The sequence below is a fragment of the Oreochromis niloticus genome, linkage group LG5 (assembly GCF_001858045.2).
Source record: "Oreochromis niloticus isolate F11D_XX linkage group LG5, O_niloticus_UMD_NMBU, whole genome shotgun sequence".
In the NCBI taxonomy this organism is placed as follows: domain Eukaryota; kingdom Metazoa; phylum Chordata; class Actinopteri; order Cichliformes; family Cichlidae; genus Oreochromis; species Oreochromis niloticus.
This window is the reverse complement of record NC_031970.2, coordinates 32,203,859-32,222,079: the sequence shown is the minus strand read 5'-3', so window position 1 is coordinate 32,222,079 and position 18,221 is coordinate 32,203,859. Positions and strand designations below refer to the sequence as shown.

Below are 18,221 nucleotides of genomic sequence, written 5' to 3'. Positions count from 1 at the left end.
ATTACTGTTTTAATTTATAGTTTGTAAGTATTCCTGAAGACCAGCACAGTTACCTTTCTGTGCCACTGAGTACACCTGGGGATTACATAGAAACATCAGGGAGAAATGTGCGTATAGTTGAAATTACATCTCGGTAAAATTATCAGGGGAGTTGCCGTTTTTTTATTGTTTTTACTAAGTTGTATAGGGAGAATTGCAGTTATGATTTTCAGCTGCACTTCCTTGAGAACATTTTGATCACCAGGAAATAAAAACATTCCTTTGAATGGGGAACTTGAAGAATCATAAATGTCTGTTTGTTTTGTTCATTTATTGTGTTACAGAATAAATAAACAAAACAAAAACAACAAGCTATTATATGTTAGGAGAAGCAAACACTGGGTGATATTTTCCAAACCACCATAAATCATCCCTGAAAGGCATGTGCTCTCTGAGCTGAGTGTGTGTGTCTTTAAGGAAGGAATTAATTTGGCATCTTACACATTTGCTTGTTTTCTTGCACCAAAGCCTGATCTTTGAACTGCTAGTGAGGAGCCTCCAGGCACCATGAGCTCACTGCCTAACATCTGACTTGTGTTTCAGTGATCAAAACCTACGCGTCATTATGAAAGCAATGCCGATGAAAACATGTTTAGCACAGTAAACTAAGCAGGTCTTCGGAGGTGAAGAGGGGCTGCTTATGGGGAGGGATGTGGAGGATGGGTTACAGAGAGGATCTGACTGACACCAAGGGAGTATATCATGATGTGCTGATAGAGAACAGTTATGTCTTTTCAAGTAGAGCTTTTGGTTCTATATAGATTAATGGCATACTACCTGCACAGACTCATCCTCTTTAGTGTCTTTCAAAGTTATCTTCTACCACGGTGCAGGGAAAAAAACAAGGGGCATAAATTGTTCCTGCAGTTGACAGTATTCACAGGCTTCCAGTCCTCCATCCAGCGTCTGGCTGAGTGTCTGGTTTCTGTGTAGTTAAAGACAAATCACAGGGGAGGCTATCGACTCGTTGCTCACTCCACCGCGTATTGTCGCAAGTGGAGCAAACAAGGTGAGCATCGATGGCAGAAAAAGGCAAGAACCAGCCTCAGCTGAGGGCTCCATGAAACATCGGGGAAGACATAACGCAAGAGCTGGCAGCCCCTCTGCCTCGCACTGACTGTCAGAGATTAAAGAAGTTGTCAGCACCAGTTTAACACAAGCTTAAGTGAAGAAGGCAGCCTCGGTCTGAATATTCTCGCCGTATCTTAGATCTGTCAGAAAACCAGGCAGGTGATTTTCATCCACCCCATCTGTTGGAGAAAGTGGATTACCTACCCAGAGTTTTAACTGCACAATTACTAAAAAAGATGACTGATAGCAAGCGAACACAAAACATTCCTTATTAAATGCTGAATGATGCTAATTTAGATTCACACAACCAATAATCCTTTCTTGTGTTAATTTTAAATCGCACAACTATCAAGAGCATTATGCCTCTCTTTTGATGATGCAGCCTCAATTCTAATCAGACTCCATGGGAAGAAAAATGAAATATTATTAAGTATGATTATTCTAAGCAAGGCTCTGAGAAAACGTCTGTGTTATAATCCAGGGATTTGAATAATCAGGTTGAAGATAATGGGCTGGGCCGGCCCGGGCGTAAATAGAGAGCATCCACTCATCCTCCCAGTGCTGAACTTAATGAACTTTTAATTGATGCGGTTTTGCAAGTCCTTTTGTCATGCAACAGAAACAAGCCTCTCTGCTGATGGGCCTGTTTTCCCGACTGGCTTCAGATTGGTTTACAGCAGGCCCTAAGTACCATGTAGTTAGTTTCATGTGTCATATAAAATCTGCCTAGGCACAACGACGCCTGCAACTAAAACCTTAAGTGCATCCACAGGAATCACTCACCGGCTTTGCACTTCCGTCTTAAGGAAGGAGGAGAAATTCAATCACTGCTGGCTTGACACACCGAAGATGAGGCACGTGTTCCTGCTTTTAGTTGTTTGAAAGAACACTCTGGCAAGGCAGGCTGGGATTTTTGTTTGTCTGAATAACATCCCTGATATGACCAGATCCTGAGTCACTCAATCTGTCAGCCCGTGTTGTTTCCCAGCCCACGAACTGTTATGCACAGATAGAGATATACCCCTGTGAGTCAGGTCATCTTTATTCAATGATTTGCTTATTCAAATCAAATGTGCATGATCTGTATCTGACACAAATTCCCAACACATTGCTGCATCAGCTTTATAAAGTGGGAGGGGGTTGGGAGCATCCTCACAAAGCACTTGGCCCACTTTACTTCCCAACAACCATCAGTAACCACAGCTCTGGGACTGTAACACAGCAATCTGTTAAGGAGATAAATAATCAGATTTGGCACAGCACTCCCATCTCTCTCTTGCCTTTCATTTGTCTTACACCAGAAGAAACTGATAATTAAATCATTTAGGTTAAAGCATGCAGTGGCACCGAGAAGACGGAAGGAAAGGATCCTGGAAAGTGAAAAGAGGGAGGAGGGTAGCGGGTGTGAATCGGGGATGGACACAAGCCGATAGGCTAACGTCAGTGCTAGTGCCCAGGATGAATGTAGTGATTGGCTTCCGACGCTGCCATCTATCTATCAATCTTCCCACGTTTGCTGAGAGATTGAGTCCACCAAGACAGAATCTCAACCGTGGATCTCCACTTGTTTATGGCCCAAAGCATCTCATCAAAATAAGTGAGCTGGAAAACAACTGGCTAGCAGCTGTCAAAATCACCTTTGTGTGCACTTGTGCCTGTCTGTCTACACATAAACAGAGTGCAACACCTGGAAGGTTAACGCACTGTCTGGCCGGGTCTGTAGGCACTTTAATGTTCCTTCTCCTCTAAAGAAGCTGATGACATGGTTTTCCTCATCGCTCTTACGAGATCATTAGAGTGTTCTTCCCCCCCGGCTGGCTGACAATAATAACATCCTGACAAACCTGTCGTGGGTGCGAGTCAAATTTAACGCAACATGGGAAGCTGCGTTTTTCCCCCTCCCCTGAACATGTTCTCAAATGGGAGAAAACCCCATGAATGCTGCACTCTTCTCCTATTACACTAATGTAGCTCATTTGGTGTAAATTCTGTCATTTACTAGTGTTTAGCCATCCACCGTTTAAAAGGGCTCTTCTGCCGCCAGCCCCTCATACCACTTTGTGCTCACTGATTCCCAGTGCACTCCACATTTCAATATCTTATTAATACAGAATTAACCAACAAGCCTCCTGCAAAGAATTAAAAAAGGATCCCTTTAAATTAAAAGCCAGTGTTACCTTCACCAGTCCACACATTTCCTTGTTAAAAACTCATTATAATAGGTCTTCCGTCATCTATTTATTAGCTGTATCAAAACAGAGGTCTTAATGTGAATGCATAATTCATAATTGAATAAAAAAATTCAGACTTTTGAAAGAGGGAGGAGGAAAAAAAAGCTGCTAACCACATTCATGAATGCTTGACTGCTCCCTAATTGCAATGCAATTATCACATGTTATGAACAATGTGAACTCTTAAGCAAGTAATTATAACACAAGGAAACCTGCGACGACCTTTAAAATTTCCTACTCGAGGTACAGTTTTACTAACATTGATACAAATGAGATTTTAATCCGAACATTAGATTTTTTTTTAATCCTGCAAAATTGGCTCGCCGCGCTTCGATTTCTTATGACTCGTTCGTTTTGCGTACATTTTGAAATCAAAGCAAATCGATCATTGCCAAGAAATGCAAAACATTATTAATGTCAGTACATTTATTTTTCTATTCCTGTCCCTAAAAGAACCCTGTAAAGTTGAAGAGTTAGACATTATTATCTCTGATGGAAACTGTGTACGTGAATGGAGTTATTCCCATGTGACAGCACAACAGAGTCTAGTGCAGTGACTCTCCTGATCCATCTCGTTGTCTTAGAGAGCGAGGCTCACACTGGAGGAGGAGAAGCAGCAGCATTGTGCTCATGAGCCGCCAGAAGCACAGGTGGTAGCGATATAGGCCAGTCCCCCAGGCTCTTGTAGCTGAAAGTTGTGTGTCTTGTATAGTGCCTGTGTCCATATGGCTGCCTGTCTTGCTCTCTTAGCAGACACTGCCTCCATACAGACCGCTTTCTCTTAGCGTTGACTGTGGTTAGCTGTGCTTCCGTGCCTCTCACCATATGGAAGATGTTTCAGAGTTTGTTTTTCAGGGATGTTCCTGCTATTTAGACTGATTGTACCATGCCATACGCTCCCCATAGATGCGTGCTTGTCAGCCCCTGGTGACACAGATTGGTCAGTAGATAAATTGATACCAGGCGGGGTTGTTTACAATACGTGCATGGTGTGAAAGTAGGGGTTTTAATATCATGGTACAGGCTCCTCCAGGTGGGCTCTGTGACATGATGCAGCAGGCGGCACAGGAAAAACAGCAACTCAGGGAGCCCCCTAGCAGTCTAGATCAAAGTGAACCACAGCATGGCTCTGTGAAACTGAATAAATACACACTGATTTGATTGTGATTTCACAACAAGAGTCCCTTCCTTTAAGAGCAGAGCAAGCCAGGATCAACCAGGTACAGTGATTCCACAAAGCCCAAGGTTCACAGATTAAGTAGAAGTCAAAGTTTTCATGTGGAAACAAGATACAATACAAACAAGAAAGTAGTAACCGGGCTTCATCTGAAATGCAGAAAACGGGTTCTTTGACCTGTCGTCAAGTTACGTGACTGCAGGCCTGTCTTTACTAAAAACGTTCTCTCTGAATCTCTTTCCCAGATCCACGCTAGAAGAGCCTTCCCCTCACAGTCACCCTCTGTACGGACATGGCGTTTGCAAGTGGCCCGGTTGCGAGGCAGTGTTTGATGATTTCCAGTCATTCCTCAAGTAAGTAAAAGTCATAGTCAGAGGTGCTTTTCTATCACAGTTTGTTTGTCCTCTTGTTGGGTCGATTACACTTTTTTTCTTTTCCTGACCCCCAGCGACTCAAAAGCACTGCAGGTGCAGCTGGTTGTTATTCTCCAGTCTGGGTTGGGCCTCTCTTGACAAGGGTACCGTGGGGTCTCCTTCTGGGAACGGCATGGGCCTCTAATTCCTGTGATAAGCGCAGTTCCCATGGTGACAGGGGCCATTTTTCCCAAACAAACAACGGGAGGATGTTTATCTGTGGCAGCTCACACTTTGGGCGCTCTGCATGTTTGCCCTTGTCACTGGGCAGGAGAATTGGTGTATATGTCTTAGACTGCAGTGCTCAGCTTTTTCTGTCCTTCTCCTAGGAGTCTGTTTGTTTTCTGTCCTGCCTCCTGTTTTACTTCTGGGACTTTTTGGTTTACATTGTTGTTTAGTTCAACAAAGCCCACGTCTCACCTCCGTGTTAAATTTAACCATGTGTAGAGTAATTAAAGAGCCCCAGCTAAGTGTTTAGGATTTTTCTAATGTGCGCTCTATGACAGGTTTGACTCTGTCCAGCCTGACACGGGCCATTGTTTTGCTCCCCGATGCCCGATTTGAGTCAGACCCCTGGTTTACTAATCAACGCTGTGTGCAGTGCGCTCTAGGTAATCCAACACATAACAGTGCCATGGTTACAGAGGGGATGAAAACATCTGCGTTGTGGCAGCAGATCAATGGCTCACTGTCACCCCGGATTAGTCGCACTTTAAACAAGATATGACACAATTCCATTATCCTAAAACAAGCACTCAGCGAACACACACTTTCCCGAGAGATGCAGGAGAGAAAGGTGCTGCGTAGGACCGCCTCGCAGGCTGCTGAAAGTTTTGACTCTCTTTGTTAACATTTTGAATCCTCTTTTGATTGTTTACGTGAATCCGCTTTGAGCTAGCGTGCGTTTGAAAGGCTTATCGCGCCACATTGTATATTACAGTTTCTGTGTGACTAAAAAGAAGCAGTTATGTAGTTTTAGTTCAATTTAGAAAAACATCCTGGGACAGGCAATTATTAAACCAAGTATTACACACACACTTTCACACACTTTCACACATGCACTTGCATATTTCAGCTTTGGGAGTGCCCGCTTAAATCTATCACTATTTATTGTATTCTGACATTGCCTCACCCTTTGTTTATAGAACAGAGGAGAATTAAATTCAGTGCGCCCGGTAGAGCTCTGCCTTAAAAAGTCTCTAAGTGCACTCAGCTATGTTTTTACAAGTGTTTTTATCATGGCAACATCTTGTTTACTTTAGTTGCCTGCTCAAACTGCTTGGAACATGTTAAGAAAACATTTGGGGAGAGTCTCCACAAAGCTGCCTTTGTTTAACAGCAGGCAAGAGTGTGAGCAGCTCACCAAGGTGTTAACTCTCAAACCCTTAAGCACTTCCACATGAAACCCAGCAACTGATACTGCAGGCCTCCGAGAGGAATCAAAAATAAAAACAAAGAATACTTCGGGTATTAGAGAGAAAAGAAAAAAAGAAGAAGAAGGAGTCGTCTCTGTAGGTTGAAAATATATGTGAGGAGAGATGTGTGTCTGTCTGTGAGTGTGCAGTCAGCAGAACACAGTGTACTGTGCACCAGAGAGAAAGAAAGGTGAGGAGGACTCTAACGTCAACCAGATTTCAGCTCCACATGCCAACAGTAACAACTAACATGGGACTGAAATGTTGTTTTAAACTCTGTGTGTATTTATTTTATCTTTTAAAGAAAACATTACATACCTACACACACTATCTTGATAAATACAAAACACCCAAATCCCTGTTCCTGTTTTCGAGATCAGCACGCAGAAGGGTGGGGTTGGGGTTATAGCAGAGCCTGATGTTTTTACAAGGGTCAGGACCCTTCTTTTCAGTGTCCAGTCAGAGGTCAGAGCCAGCGAAACACTCCAGTGCCCTCTAGTGCTGCACCGTCTGTCTGCTCAGACCTCAAAATCTCATCTCTTGCACGTCGCCACGATGTAGTGACTGTTTTATAAGTTATGTGGCCTTGCAGCTCTGCAACCTTACAGACAGATGAAACATATAATATAGAGGAAAATACCTTCTCTAAATAAAAAGTAGTAGTAAAGCTAATATTTTTTTAAACATCAAAAAATCTATCTATCTAAGCTTTTTAAATGTAATTGTTACTGTAAAGATGTGTGCTTGTAATTTAAATTCCACCCAGCGGTGGAGAAGATAAACCTTCCTCAGCTGCGGCTCCAGTCTATATAATTAGAAACTGTAACCGAAAAATAAATAAATAAAAAATAAAATCAGGCAAACTAACTGATATATAAAAAGCCGACTGTGGGAATATCCATTTAACTTGTTTTATTGTGGCAATTTACATTAGGCTCTGTCATCCTGCCAGAGAGCTTTTAAAAGCGGCTTCATTTGAAGTCCAGAAAGTGACACATGCCAACGTTCATAGTCTCTCTCGATGTCAATTCCCCCGTATCCCCTGCTCCCGTGTCCAGACACTCCTCTCAAGGCTGCATTAGGGCCATTTGAATATTTCATTTCCTATTAATTATGCACTGTGACTCTCCATGTCATTAGAAGAAATAAAGTGGAATGTAACAAAGGATGAAAAGAAGCAGGGCACATGTCTCCTATGAACACAGAAATTCCAAAGCTGCTCACGTAGGCCAGCCTTCATTGAAAATTCAGCCTGTGCCAGTTAAATTGGAGTTGAAACGTCTTTACCTATTATTTTCTCCTTTGAAATTTAGTAAGATGTCCTGAAATGTTTACCAGTTTCATTTTCCGACCTACTTAATTAAATTGGCATTTATTTGACTCAAACAAATGGAAGGCCCAGAGAGGCCTGATTTGTGAAAAAGGGGGTTATTGCCCACCCTTTTTTTTTTAAATATGGCTTTTTAATTTCTTTTTTTTTTTTTGCCACAATAATTAACTTCAAGTGCTAAATGTATATATCGCAGTCATTTTTCAAAAATAAATTATCAGAACACAATAGGAAGATGTGAGTGGGGTGGAAGGAGCCTGCGTTGCCTGGGAAGATTTAAATCATTCACCTCAAGGTTGAAAACACCACAGCAGAACAGAAGCAGGGCCCTATCAATTTTACCTTCCTTTTACATGTCTGTTTTCTGAGTGTAAATGTGCTGTTTTATGCACAAATGTGTTGTCTGTACACGAAGCAGGGGCATCACGGCAATTTACCGGGCTGTCGTACCGCCGGCGCTGTGCCGTCACAGGTTGATTCTGGCTATTTTTGATTTGCAGTAAATGACAGAAAAAGTGCATATGAAAAGGCAGGCGCACCTTTCTCCCATCTGCCGGCGCCACTTTGTGCACACGCAGACACGCCTGGTGACAGTGACCTACATGGTCACCGAAAATGTGATATAATTTATGATATATATAATATATTGGATCCATTAGCGAGCATAATGAAGTAGTGAAATGAAAGGGTATTTGTGAAATCAGTTCAAACATCCTGCTTGGATTATGATTAAATGATTAATGAAATGCCCCTGCATAAGCATTTTCAAACAGTAATTCATGCGGCAGCTGATAAAATTCCTCCAATCATATTTCCTTCACTCATGAACCTTATCTCCACCATTTTATATAAATCACGGAAAAAACCCTGTCTGCTACCCGGCGAGCTACTTATTTAGATTAGTTATAAACGTACAGGAAAAGAGAACATCTTCCCCTGTATAAAATAATCACGCATAATTATATCCATAATTCAACTTTGTGACAGATCCCATCTCCTTGTCCTGTCCTCTGCATTTGGTCTGGCTCTTTTTTTTCGTCTTCTTTCTTTTTTTGAATTCTCTTAATTTTAATGGTATAATTAACAGTCAAAACACCAAAAAGGACAAAATCATCCAGGCAAGGGAAAGCTGCAGTGAGAAGAAATGGCATTAGGGCACTGGTGCATAATTTAGCAAAGGAATCCAACCTGAAATTCTTCAATCATCCCTCTTATCTGTAAGCTGTAGTTAGAGGAGACATGACCGTCATGAAATATTGAGAGTCATTCTTCTATGTTAAAAGAACTATTTCTTTTTGTTCTGCAGGTGGAATCATTACAGTACGCTGTTAGTTTTATGAGTAATATTTTTTTTAATGTTATCACACGGTCTATATACATTGTGCTTTGCCCAGTGATCAGATTGCAGTATTAATCCACGCACTGCAGGACTGTGAATCTGACATTACCTTCTTTTGGGTGTCTGTGTTTTCATTTTTTGTTCTTTCTGTTTTGCAGACATCTTAACAATGAGCACGCCCTGGATGACAGGAGCACAGCCCAGTGTCGGGTGCAAATGCAGGTCGTACAACAGCTGGAGCTGCAGGTATTGTCCCACTGGTTGTTTTGAACCAAATATTTATGTGTCTTCTTCTGCTGACACTTCCTCAGTGTCTGTGCAAACGCCTCCCTGTCTGACCGATATCAGCCATGGGGTCACTCATAGAGGGATGGGGGGTGGTGGTGCTGGTGGTGGTGGGGCAGCAGAATTAAATAATTTTGTACATTTGCTACTAACCAGTCATTAAAAATGTGTTATGTATGCATGACAGCCAGGAAAAGATATATGAAGGGCCCCCGGGCTAAGTAGAGAAGATAATTACATTTTGAATTTTACTGGGTTTTAAAGTTATTTATGACTTTTAACTGTTTGGCACCAACAATAAAACATAGCATAATGTGGATAGGCGCTCAGTGTTGAGTGGAACAGAAAGGTTATTGAAGCTCAGTGCAGAAAACTGTTGATACAGTAATCAGTATCTTTAATACCGTGTCCCTCATGAACGGGCTTTAATGTTCTTTAAAAAATATGCATGCGCATTAAGAATGTGCTTAGGGAAAAAGACGTGGTTTACAGTCATTGTATTGAGGGGGCTTGGAGTGTCCAATGAGCCATATGTGTGTGTGTGTGTGTGTGTGTAACAGTGTTTGACTAAATGGTGACCACTGAACTAATGTATAATGTAGATATTTATTAGTGTTTCAGGAAAAAAATAACTATGTTTTATACACGTTTTTCTGCTGTAGCAAATACAAAGATATTCATTCTGTTTGCAGTTCTGGGTCACGTATTAGTCAAATATAATACCACCAAAATGACTAACGATAAACAGTTGTGGTTTACAAAAGGCTAACTTGAACAATCAACAGTGAGATCTTAGTTGCTCAGACATTGCACCATGCCAGTGTCCTGTTATTTCCGCTCAGCTGGTGTATTATCCAGAGATCGAGTGAAGGTTTATCAGACACAGACTTCCTCTGCATGCAGCCTGTCACCATAATTTAGGCTGGCAGCTAAGACAGTGCAGAGTTTCAGACAGGTAGAAAGGCCCTGAGCTTGTTATTGGCAATGATTCGCAGTGTATTTTAACCTTGACTTGGAGAGTGTAGTTAGATTGTATGATGTGCAGGCTTGTTGACAGCTTCCAAAAACAAAAAACAAAAAAATAAATAATTAAATAATGGTCTGAAGAAGAATAAGGGTGTTCACGCTCTAAAAGATGCCTTCACTATAAAGGGATGTATAGAATTAAAACATGGGCAAATATACATTTTTATTGTGTATGTTCATTAAAACTTCACCGCTCTCCTTTCTTCTCATTACAGCTAGCAAAAGACAAAGAGCGTCTGCAGGCTATGATGACGCACCTTCATGTCAAGTCCACGGAGCCCAAAGCCACCCCACAGCCGGTGAGCAGCAACCCCGTCATACATATCTCTCTTGTCCCCCGCTATCCTTTTGTTTGTCTTAATTGGCACACATGTATTCATTAATCCTTTCCTCCATCTTATTTATCTGCTAAATAAAAACAGCTGTTCTCTTGAGGCAGGCAGTAAATATAGTTTGGAGCACATCTGCTGACATCCAGGATTCAATTTGGTGTCTGTGATGAACTGGATGCACACTCTGTAATGGCCCCTTTTCTCAGCTTCAAAGAACAAGTGGCTGCTTGGGTACAGAGAAAAGATGAGAAAGCAGAGAAAAATAGAAAAAAATAATACATATTATATTTAATCAACTGAATGTGATGTGGCATGTATTCTTAGTGCTTTAACAGCAAAATTACATTGTGTTTTTTTGACAGAGGATATAAATATTATGAGAATCATAGAGTCACGAAAAAACAAGAGTAAGATAGCATGAAAAAAATATAAAGATAAACAAAAAGATGAAAATAATAACTAATTTATTGATTTATTGCTTTTTCAATAAATACTGGAAGCTAGCTGATGTCACCCCAAAGTAAATGTGTTAGTAGCAACTTTTATTTTAACCTCATAACTAATTCTTCCCTGACTGTATTCACATAAATTAGCCTTAAAATAATGATAGTAATTACTAATCTCTAATCTAGCCATGAGATTAAAAAAAAATCAAATCACTAGCATCTCTTATTTATCAGGAAGCTTTAGATTCAACTTTAATTTTATTTTAAAAGACCTTGAAAGTTACTTCCACATTTGACCCTGTTTAATTTTATTTTACTTAAAGCTAATTTTAAAATATTTATATTTCTATGAAAAAGATACAACAGAAATGATTTAATTCCATTTATTAAAATTTGTAAGGGGGAAAAATGAAAATGTGAATAAATGCAATTGCAGATCATTATTTTTATCTCCTTGGCACATTCCCAACATTTTACCTTCTGTATCACTCTCAATGTGTTTTATGCCGTAAAGCCTTGTGCTTAATCCCTATCCTATAGGGGCAAAGGCTTAACATATGGCATTTAAGTGTCTCTATTTTGTCATGTTTAAGAGGGGGGCTCAGCAACATATTTCAGTCTGTATGACAGTTAATTCAGAGAGCCAAATGAGCAAAGATCATTTTACTGCAGGGCGTGAGTGTGAAATCATGCACACACGAGCACGCAGATGCACAATATACATGCAGGAGTGCCGTCCCTCGGCAGCCTCACAGCTTGGATCATTTATTTACAGTCAGCGAGGTAGCTATTGACATCCAGAGGCAGCGTGTGCGCTCTACAAAGCGCAGCCGTCAACATAAAGCGCGCAGAGATGTTGAATGACAATAAGCTGTCTGTTAAAGCTGCGCCTGTGTCACACGCTCTGATTGTGTAGATTAGAGTGGAAAACGAGGCCTCTGACATGGGGACATTTGTATATGAAAAGTGGTAGGGTCTGCAGATAGCATCTCGAGTTTGCTACCTCTCCTCTCTCCCCGGGGCTCGGCAGAATGGCTGTGTCAGAGCTCAGCGTTAACACTCTTGAGGGGGCGAGCTGGGGTTTTTATTCAAATAAATAGACTCCCAGCTCCAATGCCACTTCGCCCGCTGTGAGCTGCTGTGAAAAGCTAGGACAAATATACGTGACTTTAGCTGGGCGAGTGGCGGACTTACGCAGGTCAGGGCCAAAGGTTCCACCGAGGTTTTAAGTGTAGATTGCAGCATCAGATGCATCCACAGAGAAGACGCAGAATGAAAGCATTCTTAGAGCTGAGTGGAAGCAGAGCTTCTCTGAAGAAACAAAGGTATCTGCTTCCAGTAATTGCTAGTTTTGCTTTTCTGCTGCTCTGTACTGTTGAATATAAAAATGGCATGTGTAAGTAGCCTACTGTCACAGCAAAGTAGCTCAGATGAACTCGCTGGTTTACATTTAGTTATAATTAAAGACAAACAAACTGATGCTGTGCATTCGCAGCGACAAATGAATGGGATTCATTTTATTCTTGTGAGGTGGACGAGGGTGGGGGTAAGATCAAAACAAAATGTGCCACATTAGCAATGCGTGTGTCTGCCTGTGTGTGTGTGTGTTTGTATTTGCCTCTGTATGTGTGGGTGGGTGTCTGCACACGGTGTCACTAAGCATTCTTGTCAGAAATCTGACCTTTTACGCCATACATAATTAAGGAGGGACTTTTTGTTTATTTTCTTTAGCAGCTTGCCGAGTCAAAGCCAGTATAATTAGATCACCAATTACCATTTAATTAATTTCAGTCTGAAGTCTCATTTTGTCTAGGCACTGGAGTGAGCCCAAATGGTGAGGCAAACAAAGGCAAGGCTATTACCAGCCTGTCTGGCCTATTGTTGAAGCCTCTCTGTGTTTATGGCCAGGGAATATGGATGAAACATGAAACAAAGCCTGCTAATCCGCAGGAAGAGAAGTCAACACCGCAGCCCCGTTCTATTGATAGCATTGTGTCAGAAACACGCAAACCCAAGTGTAATTTATTTTGTTCATGATTTAGAATAACACGTCTTCAGCTTCTGTTGGTGAGGATGTAGTCCACATTCATGCATCCATCCAGAAATCCAAATTATTTGGGCAGACTCTGCCAAAAAGACAGAGTTCAGCCTTGCAAACATAAATACACATTGTGAGGATGTGGACACAAGTCTGTTAAAATAGGAGATTCAAACAACACAAATGTCACTGGTTTTGTTTGGAGCAGTTTGCAACTTAATAATGAGAGGGGTGTGTGTGTGCGTGTGTGTGTGTGTGTGGGTGTGTGCGTGTAAAACAAGTTGTAATTTAAAATGAAATCAAAGGAACAGTGCTGAGTTCTGGGGATAGAGAGTTAAAAATGTGATTGGTAATTGGGCAGCTGAACAGAATTTACGCGTTTGCATAGAGTCAGATGTTAAAAACCATCATCACCTTGTCAACATTACAAGCAGAAATCACACATTTGAGCCCTCGTAATCAACATGTGATGTCACAGATGAGATATTTCCAGCCCACACTGTCCTTTCTCCAGCTCTTTAGCTCTCTTTCTCCATTTTTTTTCTTCATTTTTCTTCTTCTCACAGTCTGAAGTCATGTTTAATTTGGAAAGTGGCCTCCTTCGGCAAATTAGCAATTAGAACAATTTTGCAGGAATATGTATATGTGTCATTAGTTTTCCTGCCAATTAATAGCTGGAGCAGGGGGTCAGGCTAGAATTTTCCACTTGACTGCTGCTCCAGTATGGAGGTTTGGCAGTTGGTTCGGAGCTGCCACAGCTGCTGGAAGCCATGCTATACCTTTGGAGCACTTGCCGTAATTAGTTTACCTTGTAGCCATTATTACTTAAATACCTCCTTCGCCCTAGCCCACACATCCCATCCACAGACACAGACCTCAGTGATGAAACCAAGTATTCTCTACAGAAGGCTATGTGTGAAATACCATGTGTCCATCTTTACCATTGGCCATCATGGCCCTCATAATGGAGGTCAGTCAGATACAGTAGTTAATCATCAGATCACTTCCATAAGCAGCTCCTAATTAGAGTCTTCACAATACAATTTCAGCTTATAATTAGCCCAGATTGGCTTCTTCCTCTGGCTGCCTTATTAGCGGGGCTGCTCAGCAGTAGGTGAGAATCACACTGTCATTTTTCAGAGCTGTACAGGCTGCCCTTCTTCCCTCCACAACTCAAAACTCATGGGTTACCATGCTGGAGACCCTCAGCGGGTAGATGAAGTGGAGGGGGGTATTTGTCCAAATGGGACAAAAGCTCCAACAAAGGCGATGAAACAGAGAGCTGGGAGAAGGCCTGACATGGCAGCAAGAGAGGGAGGGAGGAGAGGTTTGAAGAGTGGGGGCGGTGCACGAGCGGGGCTCCAGGGTTGTTTTCCAAACATTTAGCAACCGTTCATGGATCATCTCAGGGCCCAATTACAATTAAAGAGGAGGTATGCATAGTCAATGAGGCGGCTAAGACACGGGGGTAATTAGGAGGCTAACTGAGCTCTGTCTGTCTGTCTGTTCTTCTAGCTCAACCTAGTGTCCAACGTCACGTTGTCCAAGTCGGCCCCAGAGGCCTCTCCTCCTCTGAGCCTTCCCCAGACCCCCACCACACCAACAGCACCGCTTACACCCCTGTCCCAGAGCCATTCTGTCATCACAGCCACAAACCTCCACAGCGTGGGCCCTATGCGACGGCGATATTCAGAAAAGTACAACATGCCCATCTCTCCAGGTACGGCAGAATGCTCACACATAGTACTATATATACATGAAGCTGTCATCTGTTCTGCTAAATAACTGACATGTTTGTTTTGTTACGTTAGGCTGTAACTTGTGTTATCGGTCGCTGATAGGACACGAATGTTGACAATTGCACTTGTGTTTGCTCCCTGTGTACAGATATCAGTCAGAACAAAGAGTTTTACATGAATACAGACGTAAGACCACCATTCACATATGCCTCACTAATAAGACAGGTAAGGAACTCTCACTGATTTCTTAATCTCTTTGTGATTTAGTGAATAAAAACTTTCAACTCCTCCGTCCGGCTGAAACTTTTGTCTACACACTCAGCAGTTAAGAAAAAATGAGTTAGAGTTCATGTTTTGCTGCATGTGAACACAATTTAGACAGAGGAATAGATAAATCATCTCGAAACGACTGCAAGAATGCATTCAGGATTCAAAACACAGCCGCACATGACAAAAATGTTTGATTAAGCATTTCAGTGACTGTAATTATTACCAAATTCATTTCACACAACAGTGGGGATGAACCTGTTTTAAGATGGCCAGTCAATTATCGCTCGACTGCAGTAATCTGGGATCTCAGGAATTAATCTGAGCGGTCCATAATTGCTGCCCTGTAATCTGCCTGAGAAATGTTTTCACTTGCCCTTCATTTACACCCGCAAAAGAAAATATATTCAAATCTGCTGTTTCAAATAAAAAGTGCATTACACTTCTAGGAACACTTTACATAGACGGTTTCTCATTTGGTTTTTTTATGGGGGTTTCTTCAGGAGAACACACACAAACCTGCATGCCTTTTGTGAATTATTAAACATTTTGTGAAGGGAGCAAAGCTGAAAATGTTTGTTTCTGTCACTGTTCCTCATCCAGGCAATCCTTGAATCTCCAGAAAAGCAGCTAACACTAAACGAAATCTACAACTGGTTCACACGAATGTTTGCATATTTTAGGCGCAACGCAGCAACGTGGAAGGTAATTTTTTTTCTTTCTTTAATTCCTCTTAATGTCTTTAAACCAACATGGGAGAATAAAGAGTCATTGTGTAGATGTTAGGTGGACATAAATGATAGTCGTGCATAATAAAATGTAAAAACAAAACTTAATCCAAATACATAACAATAGCCTACTTATTCGATCCAAATGAACCACCCTTTAAACAAACATGTGAACCAGACAGAGCAGGCCGGGGGAGGAATATATGCATTTGTGTAAAAGAATAAAATAATTTTTAAGAAAAACAATCACCCTGTAATGTGTGTGGATATTCTGATGGTGGGTGGCATTAGTTTAACATAGCAGTGCTCTGCCAATGACTCCTGGCTGAGCCCCTCACACTCACTTCAGAAGGGAACACTCTGTTTTCCACCAGGCCGCAAGCACACGTTCACACAGACACACACAAAACAACAGAACAGTAATGACTGGAGACAGAGAACGTGAGATTTGAATGAGAAAGGCAGTGATGAAGCAGTGAAAGCCTTTTCTGAGCCACAGAGCAGCTCACACACACACACCACCATGCTGCTGCACTCCCGTACCCCATCACCTTCCACACATACTGACAGCCCTTCCATAGGGGCACATTGGTGTTATAAACACTGGATTCCTCCCTGCACACACATTTAGAACATACACGTGCACTCAGCATAGCTCCTGTAAAAAGGTCGGCTTTCGTGCCTGAATAATTTGGATTGAACCCTCGATTTGTGTTCTAAACGCCTTTTTTTTCTTTCTCACTTTGTAATGGGAAATGCCGACGCAGAATGAACCTAAAGTTTTCTGATCAGTACTAAAGTAGTGATTAAAATGTTCAGTTTCTATATTTTGCTGGTGTAATTTGTTCTGATTGATCAGAAGAGGCAGCTTTAAAAAGATAAGGGAAAAAAGGGGATGTCTTAAGAGTATCGCCATGGAAATGAGTAAATATTTATGTGCTGTTTAAGTCATTTGAAACTTCAGACCATTTACTGCCCGTAACCCTCTGCTTTATTTATTGTTTTCATTCAAGTTTCATCCAGAGCCTGTCACAATATTTCTACTATGAAATGAATTTTTTCTTCCCATGCAGCCATGTTTACTGTACTGATAGAAACCCTTTTTTCTCTCTTTGTTTTTACATCAACTGCAGAATGCAGTCCGGCATAATCTTAGTCTTCACAAGTGTTTTGTGCGGGTAGAAAACGTAAAAGGGGCTGTGTGGACAGTGGACGAAATAGAGTTCCAAAAGAGACGGCCTCAAAAGATCAGTGGGTAGGTTTGGCCCTGTTGAGCCCTGCCTAGCGTCTGTCTCAGCGCTGACTGATGGGAAGAGTCTGCTGCTGCTGCTGCTCCATCTCCATTGTCTGTGTGCCATACCATCCAAAGTCCCTGCTTGCTTTGGCGTGCCTCCCCTTCATGCTTTTAGAAGCCTTTTGGTGATGCCTCATAACCCACAATGGCTTATTTTCATTTTGATCCTCACCCTCTCCCCTCCTCCCTGTGTCTGTGTGTCTGTCCGTCCGCTGTCTTTCCTGTCGATCACTGCATCTGCATCTGGCTGTCGCCTCCCTCCTCCCGCTGGTTTGCTTTCCCAGGGTGCCATTCGCACCAACCTCTCCCTGCATAAGTGCTTTGTGAGAGTAGAGGATGAGTTTGGGTCCTTTTGGACTGTTGATGATGAGGAGTTTAAGCGCGGTCGCCACATACAGCGAGGCCGCCCTCGGAAATACGCCGTTGATGAGAACTTTGACGAGCTGCTCGTACAGTAAGCACTTCCGCCTGCCCTGCAAACTCCAGTGGTCCCCGCCCCACTTGCATGCCTCCATCCCTCCACCTCCCCCCTCCCCCACCTCGCCTCAGTGTTGCCATCATGCTTTTTGTGTTAAGCTCGCCATCCATCATGCTCTGCCTCCATCAATCTGTTCTTCCTTCCCATGACATGCAAAGTGTTAGAGATAGTTGTGTGGTATTGTCAAGTGATTGAACGTCTTAGAACTGTAGCCTTAATATCCACATTACTACAGCAGTAAATTTGTTAAGTTCTTATACAAAGTGCATTGATTTCTTTTTATGAAATAAGATACTGTATCTGAGGAATGCATGCTAGCTGAGACACGAGTCTGTGGTTGTAATTGAATTTTTCTGTTTGCAGAAGTCCAGCCTTAGTGAAGAACATTCAGACCAGCTTGGGCTATGGTCCGACCCTCTCTGCTGCCTTCCAGGTAAAAAAGAAGTGACTTCATCTCAAGCCGCCTCGCTCAGAACTTTGAAAGGCAGGAAGGAATAAGCGTTTCACTGTGTCACATGCGCATAGTCTTTGTCTTTAGGATGATGTACTCGCATAAAAGAGTGATGGGAAACT

General features: G+C 42.0%; 1 protein-coding gene across 21 annotated transcripts in view; it reads left to right on the top strand.

Moving 5' to 3' along the window:
- Nucleotides 1–18,221, top strand: part of foxp1b (forkhead box P1b) — a 146,678-nt gene that overhangs the window by 120,868 nt on the left and 7,589 nt on the right. For all 21 annotated transcript variants that reach the window (XM_013269979.3, XM_025907475.1, XM_025907469.1 and 18 more), the window contains 8 exons: nt 4,764–4,871; nt 9,174–9,261; nt 10,542–10,625; nt 14,658–14,862; nt 15,030–15,106; nt 15,752–15,853; nt 17,010–17,131; nt 18,012–18,081. In XM_013269979.3, the coding sequence (XP_013125433.1) occupies nt 4,764–4,871; nt 9,174–9,261; nt 10,542–10,625; nt 14,658–14,862; nt 15,030–15,106; nt 15,752–15,853; nt 17,010–17,131; nt 18,012–18,081 (856 nt within the window). The remainder of the gene's footprint in view (nt 1–4,763; nt 4,872–9,173; nt 9,262–10,541; nt 10,626–14,657; nt 14,863–15,029; nt 15,107–15,751; nt 15,854–17,009; nt 17,132–18,011; nt 18,082–18,221) is intronic.